At 36.7% G+C, this 18,781-nt stretch overlaps 2 protein-coding genes and 1 long non-coding RNA gene across 3 annotated transcripts in view; 2 read left to right on the top strand and 1 right to left on the bottom strand.

Moving 5' to 3' along the window:
- The window catches only part of LOC103401594 (disease resistance protein RPV1-like), an 80,831-nt gene extending 68,746 nt beyond the window's left edge, over positions 1–12,085 (top strand). Inside the window, exon 7 of the transcript XR_011571522.1 lies at positions 11,645–12,085. The gene's annotated coding sequence lies outside the window, so the exon portion shown is untranslated. The remainder of the gene's footprint in view (positions 1–11,644) is intronic.
- Positions 4,754–12,085, top strand: LOC103406877 (disease resistance protein RUN1-like). Its single transcript, XM_070805428.1, has 8 exons — positions 4,754–4,841; positions 5,265–5,841; positions 6,294–7,386; positions 7,588–7,881; positions 8,001–8,777; positions 8,881–9,727; positions 10,121–10,576; positions 11,013–12,085. Exons 2-8 carry the CDS (start codon positions 5,309–5,311, stop codon positions 11,504–11,506), a joined length of 4,494 nt encoding a protein of 1,497 aa, XP_070661529.1. The 5' UTR covers positions 4,754–4,841; positions 5,265–5,308; the 3' UTR covers positions 11,507–12,085.
- A 45-nt stretch (positions 12,086–12,130) lies between these two features.
- Positions 12,131–14,322, bottom strand: LOC108170045 (uncharacterized). The gene is made up of 2 exons (XR_011571559.1): positions 12,701–14,322; positions 12,131–12,566 (listed from the first exon to the last, which is right to left on the bottom strand). It is a non-coding gene; the product is annotated as an uncharacterized lncRNA (long non-coding RNA).
- Positions 14,323–18,781: the final 4,459 nt, after the last annotated feature.

The following is an 18,781-nucleotide window of genomic DNA, read 5'->3' as shown; positions in this document are numbered from 1 at the left end:
TCGTAACTCAATCGTTTTTTAACCAAATTCGACCCGTAATATATCAAAATGAAGCTAGGAAAGTGTAGAATAAGATTATATCTATTTGGAAGCCCAATGATTGCCGTAGATGGTCAGAAAATAGCCTCAAAGTTGACTAGTCCGAGGGAAAACTGGAAAACTTGCCGAAAACTAAGTAAACTTTAAACGTTCATAACTTCTTTAATACTCAACGAAATCAAGTGATTCAAAAAATGAAAATCATACTTCTCAACGAGAAAAAGAGAATGGTACCTTTTTCAACAGCTAACTCGCCGTGGTTTGTCTGGAAAATAGCTCGAAAGTGGCTATTGAAAAACGAGTTAGGAACTTTCGAGCCGTTTTCCAGCCAAATCACGGTGATTTAGCAGTTGAAAAAAGGTACCATTCTCTTCTTCTCGTCGAGATGTATGATTTTTGGTTTTGAATCACTTAATTTCGTTGAGTATTGAAGAAGTTATGAACGTTTAAAGTTTACCTAGTTTCCGACGAGTTTTCCAGTTTTCCCTCGGACCAGTCAATTTTGAGGCTATTTTCCGACCATCTCTGGCAACCATTGGGCTTCCAAATAGATATAATCTTATTCTATACTTTCCTATCTTCATTTTGATATATTACAAGTCGAATTTGGTTAAGAAACGATTGAGTTACGAAGCTTTGAAAATTGCCCAAACTTCTGGCCAAAGGCTTCAGCGGAATGACCAAAATCATGGATGGTGGACAATCTCAAGGACTACTTCTATTGATTTTAAATCTCAGGAACCAAACTTATGGATAATGCAAATCTCAGGGACCATTTTGAATAAAAAGCCTTTGTAAAGTGCTCATCCGTTCTACAAAGTGGTTTTTCATAAAGACAAGTTTTATTTATAATATAGCACATAGACTTTGGTGGCTTGTTGGTATAGTAATGTTTACTAGCTAATGGTGGCTAACATATAAGTTAAGGGCTCATCTATTAACGTTTGCCAAACAGCTTTGAAAAATGAAAAATTTATCACATGCTTTACAAGGATCCATCATTAACAACATCAATACTTTCTATCAACTTGAATTTTCCTACATGCACAACATTTCATATGTGAATATTCTATCACAAAATACTTTGATATTATTTGGAGTGGAAATTGCACAATATAAGTCATATTTAATTTTGACAAATTTGATGTGAGATCCTTGTTCTCTTCAGCATGTATAGGGATAGACTTCTTGCAGATACGGTGACATTTATCTCAATTGGATTTATGGTATTCTTGAGTTGCTTGAGTTTGATTATGAGGGGAATTTAGCCGACTTTATTATGCCGAACAGTGATGATTATAATTTTAAAGAGTTGGTTGTTTGATGTATTTACTCGTTAAGTGAACAACCTAAAAGTCATCTTAAAATTGTTGTTATTAATTATACAAGGCGTACTGCTTTGCACGCCTTGATAACATTTACATAAGTACTATCAAAATCTCGTGAACGCGAAAGTGATTATCTTTGGCAGGGAGAGATATTGATCGATTAGCTGATCAGTTTAGCGGTTGACATTGCAGATGAAATAGGAGGAGGTAGCTCTTAATTGTTTTGTTTCTACCCTTGTATTCTTGAAAAAGAAATGCTAGCACTAGCAGGAGCCGGATATTCTTTGTGAGGATTTCGAAGATTCTCAAATCATATTCGTTTATCGTATATCGTGTGATTAAAAATCATTGTAAATTTTTTTGTTTAAAATTAAATATAAACAATACTTGATGAAAACTGATCGCATAATATACAATGGACAAATGCAATAGAAAGATCCTATAATCTTCACAAAAAGATCCGGCGAGGATTCTCTCACGGTCCACGGATTGGCTTCCGCCAAACTCCCCCATTCAACTCCACGTGTAACTGAGCCTCCATAATTAATGGTGAGCTGGGCCTCATTGTTAATATAATAAAAAAAATACCATTAAAAATAATTTTATTCTCTCTCTCCCTCACCCTTCCCCTCCCTCTTCCTCCATCTCGATAAATCCAAGAAAACCAAACCACTTTTCCCTCCAACTTCTCCCCCCCCCCCTACATTTCAGTCCGCCCTCCGGCTATGAAATTGAAAAAGATGGCTTCCAAGTTACAAAAATCCCTTGAAAATTCTCGATTAGGGGGTTGGGGGGGAGAACTTTTGAATCATACGTGTGAAATTATACTAAAACATAAACGTCTGATAGCAACTCCTCATTTTTCAATCTCATTTCATTAATTTTGTATCAAATGCAAGAAAAATTCAATCACTGACCAAAAAAAAAAAATCAAAGTTTACAATCCACACAGAAATCCCAAATTGCAAAACAGTAAAATTCAACAGACACCACCATTCATTTCATCATTCCAAAATAATTTGAGATTGGATACATACCTGTCATTAAATCTGTCTGTCCTCTTAATACCAAAACACGACCAATCAAATAATCAATTTTGTGACAAAAAGTTTGGAGCCATAAACTGAAAGTCGTGACCTAAAACTTCCAAATTCATTGTATTTGTAGTGACCGAGCTTAATCTATACTAGAGAATACTTTAGTTCCAGGAACGACGTCGTCACGGATTGCCGGGATGTGAGAGTACTCCACAGCTGCTACCTCACTGTGGCCGTATGTGAGCCAAAGTTTCCAAAGCCACCAACTACTCGGATTCCTCGTAAAATCCTCCCCACGGAAATTCTTATATTGAAATTGCATTCTTCTCAAAGAAATATCTCTCGAAGACGAATTCCATTGAGAGGCAATCATCGCTAGTTTCTCCCGAGGGCGTGATCCCTCAAGAAAGAATGTATTTCAATCAATTTAATGATGGCCGTGGCCGGGGTCAATGAAGAAAGCTCCCTTCAACTTAGCTTTCTTATTTTTGTACCACATTAATGTATTATTTGACATGACAAGTAGCACATATAAATGACATCCGATTAAATAGAAGATTTAAATTATGACATTGCAGAATAACAAAATAAAAAATAAAAACAAAAATAAAAAGGAGCAAAAATTTTTATATTGTCAACTTTTCCTAGTTTGGCTAATTCATTGAAGTTTTTAGAGTTATTAAAAGTGCTTTCAAACAATATTCTCAAAGCATTATGATGATGGGCTCGTTTGGATGTGCTTTTATAATAACTAAAAGCGCTTTTGGAAAAAATATTTTTGGGTTCCAAAAGCTCTTAAAATATTTTTTATAAGAAGCACCAGTTATGTGCTTCTTTCAGGAAGCACTTTAAGTGCTTTTCCAGAGTTTACTTGCATATTTACTAAAGCTTGGTTCTAAAAACATTTTCACCAAAAGCGCTTTCAGTCATTTTAAAAACACATCCAGCTAGATGTTGGTAGAAAAAAAATGTAAGCACTTTTAAAGGATAGAATTTTACTAAATTTTTTGACGTTGCTTCTAGTATAGTGCTTATATACAAAAATGGCTTTTAGAAAAGAAAAGTGACAAACAGAAGTGGTTTGTAAAGTGCTTATCCGTTTTACAAAGTGTTTTTTCATAGAGACCAATTTTATTTATAATATAGCACATAGACTTTGGGGTATGGTAATGTTTACCAGCTAATGGTGGCTAACATATAAGTTAAGGGCTCATCTATTAACGTTTTACAGACAGCTTTGAAAAATGAAAATTTTATCACATGCTTTACAGGGACCCATCATTAATAACATCAATACTTTCTATCAACTTGAATTTTCTTACGTACACAACACTTTATATGTGAATATCTTATCACAAAAAACTTTGATATAATTAGGAGTGGAAATTGCACAATATAAATCGTCTTTAATTTTGACAAATTTGATGTGAGATCCTTGTACTCTTCAACATGTATAGGGATGGATTTCTTGTGGATACGGTGACATTTATCTCAATTGGATTTATGGTATTCTTGAGTTGTTTGAGTTTGCTTATGAGGAGAATGTAACCAACTCTGTTATGCCTAAAAGTGACGATTGTAATTTTAAAGAGTTGATTGTTTGATGTATTTACTCATTAAGTGAACAACATAAAGGTCATATTGAAAATATTGTTATTAATTATACCAGGCGTACTGCTTTGCATGCCTTGATAACATTTACCTAAGTAGTACCAAAATCTTGTGGATGCGAAAGGGATTATCTTTAGCAGTGAGAGATATTGAACGATTAGCTGATCAATTTAGCCGGTTGACATTGCAGATAAGGAAAGTGATCATCTCCGGATCCTTTCTTCCTAATCTACTAAATTAGGGGATTCGTGCCATTGAAATTTGGTCAAACGGTTGAAATTATTATAACTTTTAAAGTAGGTCCCTATTTGTAACGTTGGATCTAATTTCAATGATACAGATCTTCTAATTTGATGAATTAGAAGGAAATGATATAGAGAATATCACTTTCCTGCAGATGAAATAGGAGGAGGTAGATCTTAATTGTTTCTACCCTCGTATTCTTGAAAAAGAAATGTTAGCAGGACTCGCTTCCGCTAAACGAGAGATTTTTCAATGTAAATGTCACACGAGATGGTAAACCATATGTTTTTATATGCATGGTGAGATACTTGTGTTAAAAAGTTAATAACTTAAAAATTAAAAATTTTCACTACTTACATAAAAACATGTGATATCATATACTATATGTTTTCCATCACAACTAAAAACTTTCTCCCGCCAAACTCCCCCGTTCAACTCCACGTGTAACTGAGCCTCCATAATTGATGGTGAGTCTGGGCCTCATTGTTAATTGAATAAAAAAATACCTTGAAAATTCTCGACCACCCACGATCTGGATTCTGAATTGGAAAATTTCTAGGGCGAACTTACGATTTGAGTGCAGGTCTCCTTCTCTCTCCTAAATTTGCTAGTGCTGTGATGGGTTTTTCTACTGGAATATGTTTAATGTGATTTTTTTTTTTCAAATTGAAGAAGGAAATAATTTTTTTTTTTCAATTGCAGAGTTTTATTTATTTCCTGTTTTCCTCTCTCTTTCCCTGCCCCATTTATATTATATGATGGGATGTGCTATTCACACATCATTTTTACTTTATACACATCATTTTAATTTGTGATCGTCAGATCGACTGAATTAAAGAAGATCAAATGACATAAATTAACAAAAGATATGTGAGAAGTAAAAAGAGAGGTTGTGAATAACACGTCCCTATATTATAAACTTTAGCCTTTGTTGACTCAAGAATCTTGACTTATGTTTAAGCATCATCCTTCGGCAACTCAAACACAGCTGTAGCCATTTTTTCAGTCTGTGATCTGAACCACTACTAAGCCATAACGGTGGATACCGCCATGACAGCCCACGAAGCCTCCTCTTCGTCCTCCTCCAACTCCAAACTCTGGAAGTACGACGTATTCTTGAGCTTCAGGGGTGAAGACACGCGTTATGGCTTCACGAGCCACCTCCACGCGGCATTAAAAGCCAGAGGGTACCAGGTCTTTATTGATGAGGACGATCTACAAAGAGGGGAAGAAATAAAAGAGAAACTGTTTCGTGCAATCGAAGAGTCGATGATCTCTGTCATTATCTTCTCAAAGATGTATGCGAATTCGAGTTGGTGTCTTGACGAGCTGGTGAAGATCATGGCGTGTAGAGACAAACTGGGGCGACATGTTTTACCAATATTCTATCACGTTGATCCTTCGCATGTCAGGAAGCAGGACGGAGATTTAGCCGAAGCATTTCAGAAGCACAAAAAGGACATCCGTGAAGAAAAAGATGACAAGAAACGTGAAGCTAAACAAGAAAGGGTAAAGCAGTGGAGAGAGGCTCTCACAAAGGCTGCAAATTTGTCTGGCCACCATCATAAAATCGCTAACAATGGGTAATCATTCAGCTGCTAATTTTAGTTGACATGCTTAATTAATACACCTTAATCTCTCAAGTTGATCCTTCACAGAAGCTGCTAATTTTAGTGATTGACTTAATCTCTCAATTAATTGACATGCTTAATAAACATTTTACATAATCTAAACGTTCATTCACATGCTTAATGAATACACCTTAATCTCTCATAAGTAACCTAAACCGTAATTGGAGTTTAATTCATACGCTAAACTTTTATTTATCAATGCATTCTTTTATTCAAGTTCATTATATATATATATATATATATTATGAAGGGAAGAAGGAAAGAAAATTATATATATATATATATATATATATATATATATATATATATTATGAAGGGAAGAAGGAAAGAAAATTGTTTATGTACTGATATCTCCTACCGAGCCTTCATTGATTCCCACTAATGCTTACGAATTCAATTTTCAGGGGCGAAGCAGAGTTCATTAAAAAAATTATTAACGATAATATTTGTGAATGGCTCACCAGCACTAACGAATTACATGTGGCCAAGCACATAGTTGGAATCAATTCACGCGTTCAAGATATTATCAGTTATCTTTCAAGTGGTGGATCAAATGATGTTCTCATGGTTGGAATTTGGGGGATGGGTGGATTGGGTAAAACAACAGCTGCCAAGGCCATTTATAACCAAATTCATCCTCAGTTTGAATTCAAAAGTTTCCTTGCCGACGTTCGCGATGCTACAAGTAAACATGATCTGGTTGATGTGCAAAAGAAACTTATTTCTGACATCTTGAAAAAGAAGCGTGAAATAAGTTGTGTTGACGATGGTATCGACCTGATAAAACAACAATTTCGACATAGAAAGATACTTGTCATCGTGGACAACGTAGATAAAAAGGAACAACTGGATGCAATAGTTGGAAGTCGTCATTGGTTTGGTCCTGGAAGTAGAATTATCATAACGACACGAAATGAACGTCTACTACTAAATGTGAACAAAAAATTTCAGGCTCAGAAAATGAATGAAAAAGAAGCTCTTGAGCTATTTAGTTGGCATGCCTTTAAAAATATTTGTCCTGATCAAGGATATCTTGAAGTTTCAAAGAAGGTTGTTTCTTACTGTGGAGGATTACCACTAGCGCTTGAAGTTTTAGGATCTCTTTTGATTAAAAGATCGTTGGCAGAGTGGGAAAGCCAATTGGAGGAATTGGGAAGATATCCAGATGAAAACATTGTAAATCGACTCAGAATAAGCTTTGACGGGCTACGTCCTTCAGAGAAGACTATATTTCTTGACATATCTTGTTTCTTTATTGGAGAGGACAAGGACTATGTCGCAAAAATATTAGATCGATGTGGATTTTCTGCAACAATAGGAATCAGTGTCCTCCGTGAACGATGCCTTATAACTGTTGAGCAGAATAAGTTGAATATGCATGATTTGCTGCGAGAAATGGCCAGAGTAATCGTTTCTGAAAAATCTCTTGGTCACCCTGGAAAATGGAGTAGGTTGTGGAACTGTAAAGAGGCCGCCAAAGTCTTGAGAAATAAATCTGTAAGTACATTCCCAATAAAATTTTGCATAATGCATCCTACTTGAAAACATATATGTAACCTACGTATGTCTATTATACACTAAACAACATTTATGTGTAAATATATTCGTCATAGGTGACTTTGCCTAATGAATAATAATACATGTAAATATATGCAAATAATCCGTTTCTTACACATGAATATAACCTTTTGTTAACAGGGAACTGAAGAAGTTGAAGGACTTGCTCTAAATTTCCCTTATCCTTGGCCTCGAAGCTCTCGCATGCCCAGTTTCAGTACCGAAGCATTTGCCAATATGAAGAAACTAAGATTCCTTCATCTCAAATACGTTCAACTCAATGGAGAATACAAACATCTTCCCAAAGAGTTAATATGGTTGTGTTGGGAAGGATGCCCTTTAAAGTCCATACCAGATGACTTTTTTGATCAACAAAGACTAGTTGTTTTAGATATGCAGTCTAGCAAACTGGTACAAGTTTGGGAGGGTTATAAGGTAAGATCGTTACACATGATGATGTTCTGTTTCTATTTGTTTTTGGAGTTCCTTCTGTTTTTTTATGACATCTTCCTTTTGGATATTAATTTCAATTTTCCTTTGGTTTTCTGTAACAGTTGCTAAAGAGGTTGAAAATCCTGAATCTCAGTCATTCCCTATCTCTAATTAAATCACCGGACTTTTCACAAGTCCCATATCTTGAAGAGTTGATACTGGAAAATTGTGGGAGTTTGTCCGAGATTCACCCCTCCATTGGTCAACTTAAAAGACTTTCTTTGGTGAACCTTAAAGAATGCGAAAAGCTTCGTTCTCTTCCAAGGGATTTCTATAAGTTGAAATATGTTAAGACTCTTCTTCTTAATGACTGTTTAGAATTCAGAGAAGTGCATGAGGATTTAGGGGAGATGATATCATTGAGAATACTTGAAGCAGAGCATACAGCCATAAGAGAAATACCATCTTCCACAGTTAGATTGAAGAATCTCACTCTTTTATCCCTAAATGGTGTGAAATTAGCTCATGATGCAATCCCTCATGATCTTGGGAGTTTAATTTCTTTACAAGTTTTGGATCTTCGAGGGAATGATTTTCATATCCTACCCAGCCTCAGTGGTCTTACAAAGCTTGAAACATTGAGGTTAAATGACTGCTTTAACCTTCATACAATCCCTGATTTACCAACAAATTTGAAATTTCTGTATGCCGCTAATTGCCCTGCATTGGAAACAGTGCCCAATTTTTCGGAAATGTCAAATATGAGAGAGTTGAAGGTAAATGATTCATCCAAACTCACTGAGGTTCCAGGCTTGGATAAGTCATTAAAGTTCATGACATTGATTGATATGAGTAACTGCACCAATCTCACACCTGATTTTGGGAGGAACATCCTACAGGTATCTCCCCCCCTCTCTCTCATTGTCTTCCTATCGTGCACATGCATACACGAATGCACATTTACATGTATATATATATAAGACACTTGCATTGTATATGTAGGGATGGACTTCGTGCGGATTTGGTGGCATTTTACTCTATGGGAATTTTATTCCTCATTGGTTTGATTTTGTTGGCAATGGCAATAAAGTCAGTTTTGATATTCCCCCGAATGATGGTCGTACTTTTGAAGGGCTGACTATGTGCTTCTTGCACAGATCTGCATTTGAAAGTAATTTTGAATTTGGCATTACTGTTATAAATAATACCAAGCGTACTAAGTTGCAGGCTTACTTTGGCAGCGGATATTGGGATAAGTCTTCAAACTCTAATCTTTTGCACGTACTTTGGCAAGGACAACTATCGAACGATAAGCTCAAATTGCAAAGTGGGGATAAAGTTGAAGTTATAGTACTTCGACTTTCAAGAAAATCTGATTATTATAGGTCACCAATGATAACAATGGTTAATCTAGTGTGGAACAAACCTATGAAGGAAAATACGCATGATTTGGATCAAGCTAGTTATGTTTTTTACCATCAGCCAGCTCGGTTCTATGAGGAGTCATCTGATAATTCTGAGCCATCTAATGATTATGATCTCAGTAATTCCATCGGTAGTACTAAAGCAGTGTATGCTCATGGTCCTCTCAGCCTTGCGCATTCACGTTTTTCCTCGTCTTCTAATACTTTTCCTGCAGGCCATCATATTCAGCCTCAAACTCGTCCTGAGAATTTCGATCTCAATAATTCCATCGGTAGTACTGTAGCAGTGTATGCTCATGGTCCTCTCAGCCTTGAGCATTCACATTTTTCCTCGTCTTCTAATACTTTTCCTGCAGGCCATCATATTCAGCCTCAAACTCGTCCTGAGAATCTCTCAGTACTCTACCCAATGGACGGAGATCCTTGTAAGTTCCTCTCTTTGGCTCTTGATTATTACTGTTCATGTTAAGATAAAAAATCTCCTCTGCAAGACTAAGAAATGATGGATTTCTCAATAGAAAATCTCTGAAATTTTCTCCACTTTCAAACCTTTTGCCATCATTTGCCATCAATGAGAACAATGGTTAATCTAGTGTGGAACAAACCTATAAAGGAAAATACGCATGATTTGGACCAAGCTAGTTATGTTTTTTACCAACATCCAGCTCGGTTCTATGCGGAGTCAGCTGATAATTATGAGCCATCTAATGATTATGATCTCGGTAATTAAATGGGTAGTACTATAGCAGTGCATGATCATGATCTTCTCAGCCTTGCGCATTCACGTTTTTCCTTGCCTCCTGGTATTTTTCTTGCAGGCCGTCATATTAAGCCTCAAACTCGTCCTGAGAATCTCCCAGTACTCTTCCAGCCACAGAGTCCGGCAGTCAGTGGCAGAGGAGATCAGATAGCCGACCCAATGGTCGAAGAACCTCTTACGAGCCTTTCTTTGTCTTTTGATCATTGGAAGCCACAGGGTCCGGCAGTCAGTGACAAAGGAGATCAGATAGCCAACCCAATGGACAAAGATCCTCTTACGAGCCTTTCTTTGTCTCTTGATCATTGGAAGTCACAGGGTCCGGCAGTAAGTGACAGAGGAGATCAGATATCTGGCCCAATGGGGGAAGATTTTGCGCGCCTTCCTTTGTCCCTTCATCATTGGAAGCCACAGGGTTCGGCAGTTAGTGACAGAGGAGATCAGATATCCAACCCAATGGACGAAGATCCTTTTTTTACCTATCTGTCTCTTGATCATTTATCATTTACTTGTTCAGGTAACATTCAACTAAACACCTCGGACTTTTGGCCTTTTCCATTTGGAGAGAGTGAGACCATGAGAGTTGAATAGATTGTAGGGCTGTTCATGTTAAGATAAAAAATCTCCTCCGCAAGACTAAGAAATGATGGATTTCTCAGTAGAAAATCTCCGAAATTTTCTCCACTTTCAAACATTTTGCCATCAATGAGAACAATGGTTAATCTAGAGTGTGAAACAAACTTATAAAGGAAAATACGCATGATTTGGACCAAGCTAGTTATGTTTTTGACCAACATCCAGCTCGGTTCTATTGGGAGTCAGCTGATAATTTTGAGCCATCTAATGATTTGATCTCAGTAATTACATGGGTAGTATCATAGCAGTGCATGATCATGATCCTCTCAGCCTTGCGCATTCACGTTTTTCCTTGCCTCCTGGTATTTTTCCTGCAGGCCATCATATTCAGCCTCAAACTCGTCCTGAGAATCTCCAAGTACTCTTCCAGCCACAGGGTCCGACAGTCGGTGACAGAGGAGATCAGATATCTGGCCCAATGGAGGTAGATCTTCTTGCACGCCTTTCTTTGACCCTTCATCATTGGAAGCCAAAGAGTCCGGCAATCAGTGACAGAGGAGATCAGATAGCCGACCCAATGGTCGAAGATCCTCTTACGAGCCTTTCTTTGTCTCTTGATCATTGGAAGCCACAGGGTCCGGCAGTTAGTGACAAAGGAGATCAGATAGCCGACCCAATGGACAAAGATCCTCTTACGAGCCTTTCTTTGTCTCTTGATCATTGGAAGTCACAGGGTCCGGCAGTAAGTGACAGAGGAGATCAGATATCCGGCCCAATGGAGGAATATATTTTTGCACGCCCCAGTGACAGAGGAGATCAGATATCCGACCCAATGGACGAAGATACTCTTACGTGCCTCTCGGTCTCCTGATCATTCATCATCTTCTTGTTCAGATAACATTCAACTAAACACCTCAGACTTTTGGCCTTTTCCATTTGGAGAGAGTGCCTATGAGAGCTGAATAGATTGTAGGGCTGTTCGTGTTATGATAAAAAATCTCCTCGGCAGGACTAAGAAATGATGGATTTCTCAATAGAAAATCTCCGAAATTTTCTCCGCTTTCAAACATTTTGCCATCATTTGCAATCCGACTCATGTGTCCTGAAGCTCAATTTGCAAGGCACAAAGTTGAAGTTGATCTAATTTTGGCGGGATCTTATATAATTATGTTTCATTGAAAATATTCAAGATTTGGACAAACCTATCAAGGAAAATGTTTGCCCTGCTTTCACCACATATTTCATTAATCTCGACTTGCCCTGAAATTGGAAAAGTCAATTTGAAGGAAATGTTGTGTTTTGTTGTACCGCTAATTAAACAAGGGACGGATTAATTAATGGAAAATGTTAGGCAGATAATCTTTTTAGATTACATTTTGAAATCAAATAATGTAATTGTTGATGGTTAGATTCCATTTTTAATGGTTTAAAAAAATAATTCAATCATCAACCTTAACATCATCATAATGTGATCTATAAATATAGTCCAAAAAGATGATATCTTTAGCATCAACCTTAAAAAATGTCGAATCTCTTTTTTGAACAAAAGATATTATCTACAAATTTGCATATCCAGATGGAAAAATGAACTCTTCGTTGGTTCATTAGATATATTATTAATAACTCCCTATTCGTTCCCTGGATCCCTTGATATTGATATATTACTCCACGTTTGCAAATGATTGATATATTACAACTTTGTTCGACCTCAGAGTCGCTAACTTGCTTGCATTATATGAATTCGGAGAACTTGTCTAATGGCCGATTTCATCAATCTTCCTCCAAGATTTCAGAGATCTGTCATCGTAGTTGATCCAATATTTCAAGCTAGTAATGCCCTCATCCAGAGCATTAACCATTTCTCGAGCTTTTTTCCTCTTCTTCTTCTTCCGTCGGCTTCCCGTAGAGGAGGCTCAAATATGGCATAGAACCTGCATCCATCAAATATTGCAGACAGACAGATTACATATGAACATTCCCGTAAACAACAAGAAGAAATTAAGAAGCAAGCTTTCGTGAAAACAAAAGAACACCAGCTCAAAAGTTAATGTAAACAGCAACTTACTGTTTACAGGGAAACGCACCGAACTCTGCCCGGAGGCCCTCCTTCACCTTCTTGATTCTATGGGAAACATCAGGCGGTGGAACGGCCCAAACGGAATATGAGTACCGCCTCCTGCAGCTTTCCCTCTTCCCGTCTACCGCCACCATCGCATCTCCATCTTTGTCTGAGCAATTATTCTCTATGCTCTCAGGCTTGTGGTTGCGTCCCCTGACCGAAACTATGGTATTCACATAACCAACAAACTCACCTCGTGTTTCAATGGGAACATACATAAGCTTTTTAGTACAAAGAAGCAAACTACGCGTCCATCATTGTGAACCATAAGAAACTGATTCATTCCACACAATAAGCTTCAAATCAAGGTCACGCCCCAGGGGTAATCGTTGGAGCTCAGATGGTTCGGGTATACCATGAAATACCTCGCGACTCAAAGAAATGATCACTCTCCTGCCTTCTGGGTCATCAAAAGTGTCATAAACAGATATTTCCTTATCTTGCTCAATTCCCAGCCAAAAACACATTCCCTTGAAGCACATCTGGAACCTGTCAGGCCAAACCAAAGTAGTTTCCAAGAATCACAACTGATGGTGTTTACTACCGCTTAGGGTGGAGTAATAAGTCTCACAATGTCATCCGACTCTTGAGTATAAGTAGTGAAGGCCACAAATTTGTACTCGTTAGATTTTGCTATGATATGCCATAACAAGCCAATCGCATGCCAAGCTCTCGCTTTATGCCAACAAGCAACGAGGTTACGACTATCTATGCACATTGTCGTGATATGCCATTGACATGTCGTATCAGCCCTCAGACATATCAAATGCGCAGAACGAGCACGTCAAACATATCTAGTGCCATTTCAATTGAAGGGCCATGATAAGCCAAGTTAGTGACAAACACTCGACCCAAGGGCACCCTGGAAATAATAACGAGTAGACTGAGCTAGGTGATGACGCCTTTCGGGGACAGTTTTCAAACAAGGAAAAACACGATCTCAGAATATATCTTATCTCACATACTCCAAATTTAGACGAGTTACAAAATTTAAGATTTGCATCATAAATCCAAGCACAAAGGCGATGTTTGAGATCCCAATTCGAACATCATGAAATAAATTTCAAAACAGGCATTGAAATCGAAACTGAAATTTCATAGAATTGAGAGTTGATTCATACAGAAAGAACAAGTCCTTGCTAAAGGTCAAAATCCTCGAGCTTTCGAACCCTGTCACCAGCAACCAAACCCTGAAACCCTAGAACACAAAAACAAAGTCAAACAACAAAAAGCACTAAAATTTAGCATAATTTTCGCGTTCGTTATCTTCTTCGTGAAATGTCAGCGAGAGGAGTGGTATGGCGGCCACTTCAGAGCTCTGCCCCCGGTGAGTTTTCCAGCGCCGGGTCGATTTTCCGATGAGTTTGCCAACATCATCAATTAAATATTACCGTCATCCCATTGGTAACCACCCTGTCCATATGCAGGCCCTGAATCCAGAAGTTCCCTGAATTCAGAAGGCCATATGGGTGGGGCAGGGCGATCACCAAGAGGATGAGGGTAATAGTAGTATTCTGCAACAGCGACTCCGGCCCCCAGACTCAGGTGTGCGAAATTGAAGGTTAACGAATTATAGGCAGCCATCGTGCTCATTTCATAGGGTCTGTAATAACTAAAACCCTAGACGACGCCGACAGAAGAAAGGCCTTCTATTTACTTTCACCCGAAAGCCCAATGGACAACTTATCCCAGCCCACATTAATTCGGCCCTTAAATGCAAGTATTTGGGTCTCCCGTTGTTGTTGCTTGTACATCATCATTCTTTCTTTCTAGCACATCATTTTTTTTTAAGGAATTTTAACAAAACATTCCCGGTATTGTTTACTTTTAATGAAAAATCACATTTTTACCTTTCTCTTGTACTATTCACTACACATGTATTTATCATTTTTCATTAAAACTAATATTTTTTTTTATTTTCAAAAATACGAAAAATGATCCTTAATTTCCTTCACAATCTAAATTCAAAAAATCCTTCACAATCTAAATTCAAAAAAATCATATTCATCTGAAGAAAAAAAACCGGGTTGGGGGTTGGGGGGGGGGGGGGGAGCGCTTTCGAATCATACGTGTGAAATTATACTAAAACATAAACGTCTCGTAGCAACTCCTCATTTTTCAATCTCATTTCATTAATTTTGTATCAAATGCAAGAAAAATTCAATCACTGACCAAAAAAAAAAAATTAAAGTTTACAATCCACACAGAAATCCCAAATTGCAAAACAGTAAAATTCAACAGACACCACCATTCATTTCATCATTCCAAAATAATTTGAGATTGGATACATACATGTCATTAAATCTGTCCGTCCTCTTAATACCAAAACACCACCAATCAAATAGTCAATTTTGTGACAAAAAGTTTGGAGCCATAAACTGAAAGTCGTGACCTAAAACTTCCAAATTCATTGTATTTGTAGTGGCCGAGCTTAATCTATACCAGAGAATACTTTAGTTCCAGGAACAACGTCGTCAGGGATTGCCGGGATATAAGAGTACTACACAGTTGCTACCTCACTGTGACCGTATGTGAGCCAAAGTTTCCAAAGCCGCCGACTACTCAAATTCCTCGTAAAATCCTCCCCACGGAAATTCTTATATTGAAATTGCATTCTTCTCAAAGAAATATATCCCGAAGACGAATTTCATTGAGAGGCAATCATCGCTAGTTTCTCCCAAGGGCACGATCCCTCAAGAAAGAATGTATTTCAGTCAATTTAATGATGGTCGTGGCCGGGGTCAATGAAGAAAGCTCCCTTCAACTTAGCGTTCTTATTTTTTTACCACATTAATGTACTATTTGACATGACAAGTGATACATATAAATGACATCCGATTAAATAGAAGATTTAAATTATGACATTGCAGAATAAAAAAAAAACAAAAAAAAAGGAGCTAAAAGTTAAATATTGTCAACTTTTCCTAGTTTGGCTAATTCATTGAAGTTTTTAGAGTTATTAAAAATGCTTTCAAACAATATTCTCAAAGCATTATGATGATGTTGGTAGAAAAAAATGTAAGTGCTTTTAAAGGATAGAATTTTACTAAAATTTTTGACGTTGCTTCTAGTATCGTGCTTATATACAAAAATGGCTTTTAGAAAAGAAAAGTGACAAACAGAAGTGGTTTGTAAAGTGCTTATCCGTTTTACAAAGTGTTTTTTCATAGAGACCGGTTTTATTTATAATACAGCACATAGATTTTGGGGGTTTGTTGGTATGGTAATGTTTACTAGCTAATGGTGGCTAACATATAAGTTAAGGGCTCATCTATTAGCGTTTTACAAACAGCTTTGAAACATGAAAATTTTATCACATGCTTTACAAGGACCCATCATTAACAACATCAATACTTTCTATCGACTTGAATTTTCCTACATGCACAACACTTCATATGTGAATATCTTATCACAAAAAACTTTGATATAATTAGGAGTGAAAATTGCACAATATAAGTCATCTTTAATTTTGACAAATTTGATGTGAGATCCTTGTACTCTTCAACATGTATAGGGATGGATTTCTTGTGGATACGGTGACATTTATCTCAATTGGATTTATGGTATTTTTGAGTTGTTTGAGTTTGCTTATGAGGAGAATGTAGCCGACTTTGTTATGCTTAAAAGTGATGATTGTCATTTTAAAGAGTTGATTGTTTGATGTATTTACTCGTTAAGTGAACAATATAAATGTCATCTTGAAAATATTGTTATTAATTATACCAGGCGTACTGCTTTGCATGCCTTGATAACATTTACCTAAGTAGTACCAAAATCTTGTAGATGCGAAAGGGATTATCTTTAGCAGGGAGAGATATTGAACGATTAGCTGATCAATTTAGCCGGTTGACATTGCAGATGAAGAAGGGGATTATGTTCGAATCCCTGCTTCTTAATTCACTAAATTAGGAGATTCGTGTCATTGAAATTTGGTTAAACGATTGAAATTATTATAACTTTTAAATTAGACCCCTGTTTGTAGCCGTTGGATCAAATTTCAATGACACGGATCTTCTGATTTGATGAATTAGGAAGAAATAATCCAGAGAGAATCACTTTCCTGCAGATGAAATAGGAGGAGGTAGATCTTAATTGTTTCTACCCTCGTATTCTTGAAATGAAATGTTAGGAGGACTCGTTTCTGCCAAACTAAAGATTTTTCAATGTGATCGTCACATGAGACAGTATACTATGTGTTCCTATATAAATGGTGGGATATGTGTGTTAAAAAGTTAATAACTTAAAAATTAAAATTTTTCAGTACTCATGTAAAAACATGTGATATACCATACGGGTTTCTATTACAACTAAAAATTTCTCCCGCCAAACTCCCTCATTCAACTCCACGTGTAACTGAGCCTCCATAATTGATGGTGAGTCTGGACCTCATTGTTAATTTACCTCATTGTTAATTTAATAAAAAATACCATTAAAAATAATTATTCTCTCTCTCTCACCCTTCCCCTTCCTCTTCCTCCATCTCGATAAATCCAAGAAAACCAAAGTACATTTCCCTCCGACGAGTTTGCCAACATCATGAATTAAATATTACCGTCATCCCTTTGGTAATCACCCTGTGCAGGCCCTGAATCCAGAAGGCCATATGGGACAGGGTGATCACCAAGAGGAGGATGGTAATAGTAATATTTCTACGGCGGCTCCGGCCTCCAGACTCCGGTCAGGTCTGGGAATTGAAGGTTGATGAATTACTGGGGCTATCGTGCTCCTTATAGGCTCTGTTACAACTAAAACCCTAGACGACGCCGACGGAAGAAAGGCAACATTAATTCGGTCTCCCGATGCTGTTGCTTGTACAGCATGATTCGTTCTTTCCAGCACATCATTTTTTTATGTTGAGTGGTTGAAGCATTCGAAAATACCAAAAATGATCCTTAATTTCCTTCACAATCTAAATTAAAAAAAAATTAAAAAATTGGACAAATTGGTAAAAAAAACATAACTAAACATAAAACTGTATTTAAAAAAAATAAAAAAAAACAAAATATGTAAATAAAACCCTAGACGACGCCGACGGAAGAAAGGCGTAAGACGACGCCATCGGTACTCCTCTCTATATTCTTTCCGACTTCTATTTACTTTCACCCGAAAGCCCAATGGACCACTTATCCCAGCCAGCATTAATTCGGCCCTTAAATGCAAGTATTTGGTCTCCCCATGCTGTTGCTTCTACAGCATGATTAGTTCTTTCTAGCACTTCATTTTTTTATGTTGAGTGGTTGATGAAGCATTCGAAAATACCAGAAATGATCCTTAATTTCCTTCACAATCTAAATTTAAAAAAATAAAAAAATTGGACAAATTGGTAAAAAAAAAACATAACTAAACATAAAACTGTATTTAAAAAAAATAAAAAAATAAAAAAACAAAAATATGTAAATAAGAACTAGAAACGTTCTGGTTCTGTAGTGAAAAATCAATAATAAATAAATAAATAATAAAAGTAGAAAAGAAAATGAAAAAGTGAAAAAGTGAAAAAGAAAAAAAAAAGAAAAAGTTTACGTGTTCAACCTCAAAGACGACGGAGAAAAAACACAAACGAGTTAACAGTTTTCTCCCAAGGATTCCCACAATCTAATCTTAGTTTAATGTGAGATCCAACAGTAACTACCCACTTACCATCAATGTTTAGAGATGAATAATCGGAAGGCAACCAATTTTCGTTTTCAACAGTCCTCTTATTAAGCTTTTCTCATTTTTAGTTCATGTGGATATTACTTGGCATGCATGCACACTTTATATTTCTCACATTTTTTTTTCCAATTTCCTAATGGAGTGGTGTGCTGTGTGCCTTCTTAGTTCGACAATTAGGATTTCATGCTATTATTTTTTTTATATCATTTGAATTCGAACTAATTAATTGATAGAAAGAAAACAATTAATGCAACACATCTTAGATATGTTAATATGGTGAAGCTTCGAATATAAAGTTGAATTTGTATAAAGTAATGAATTTATATTATTATTTTTATATCATTTGAATTCGAACCAATATAACTACCCACGTAC

This window comes from Malus domestica, chromosome 02 (genome assembly GCF_042453785.1).
Source record: "Malus domestica chromosome 02, GDT2T_hap1".
Lineage (NCBI taxonomy): Eukaryota > Viridiplantae > Streptophyta > Magnoliopsida > Rosales > Rosaceae > Malus > Malus domestica.
This window is presented reverse-complemented; position numbering and strand designations above follow the sequence as displayed.

Bases quoted from the DNA above. Each gene is read 5' to 3' on its own strand.
- LOC103406877 (XM_070805428.1), top strand. From the start codon at position 5,309: ATGACAGCCCACGAAGCCTCCTCTTCGTCCTCCTCCAACTCCAAACTC. The intron at 7,882-8,000 runs GTAAGATCGTTA...TTTCTGTAACAG, and splicing joins AAGTTTGGGAGGGTTATAAG to TTGCTAAAGAGGTTGAAAAT. The intron at 10,577-11,012 runs GTAACATTCAAC...TTTTTCCTGCAG, and splicing joins TTTATCATTTACTTGTTCAG to GCCATCATATTCAGCCTCAA.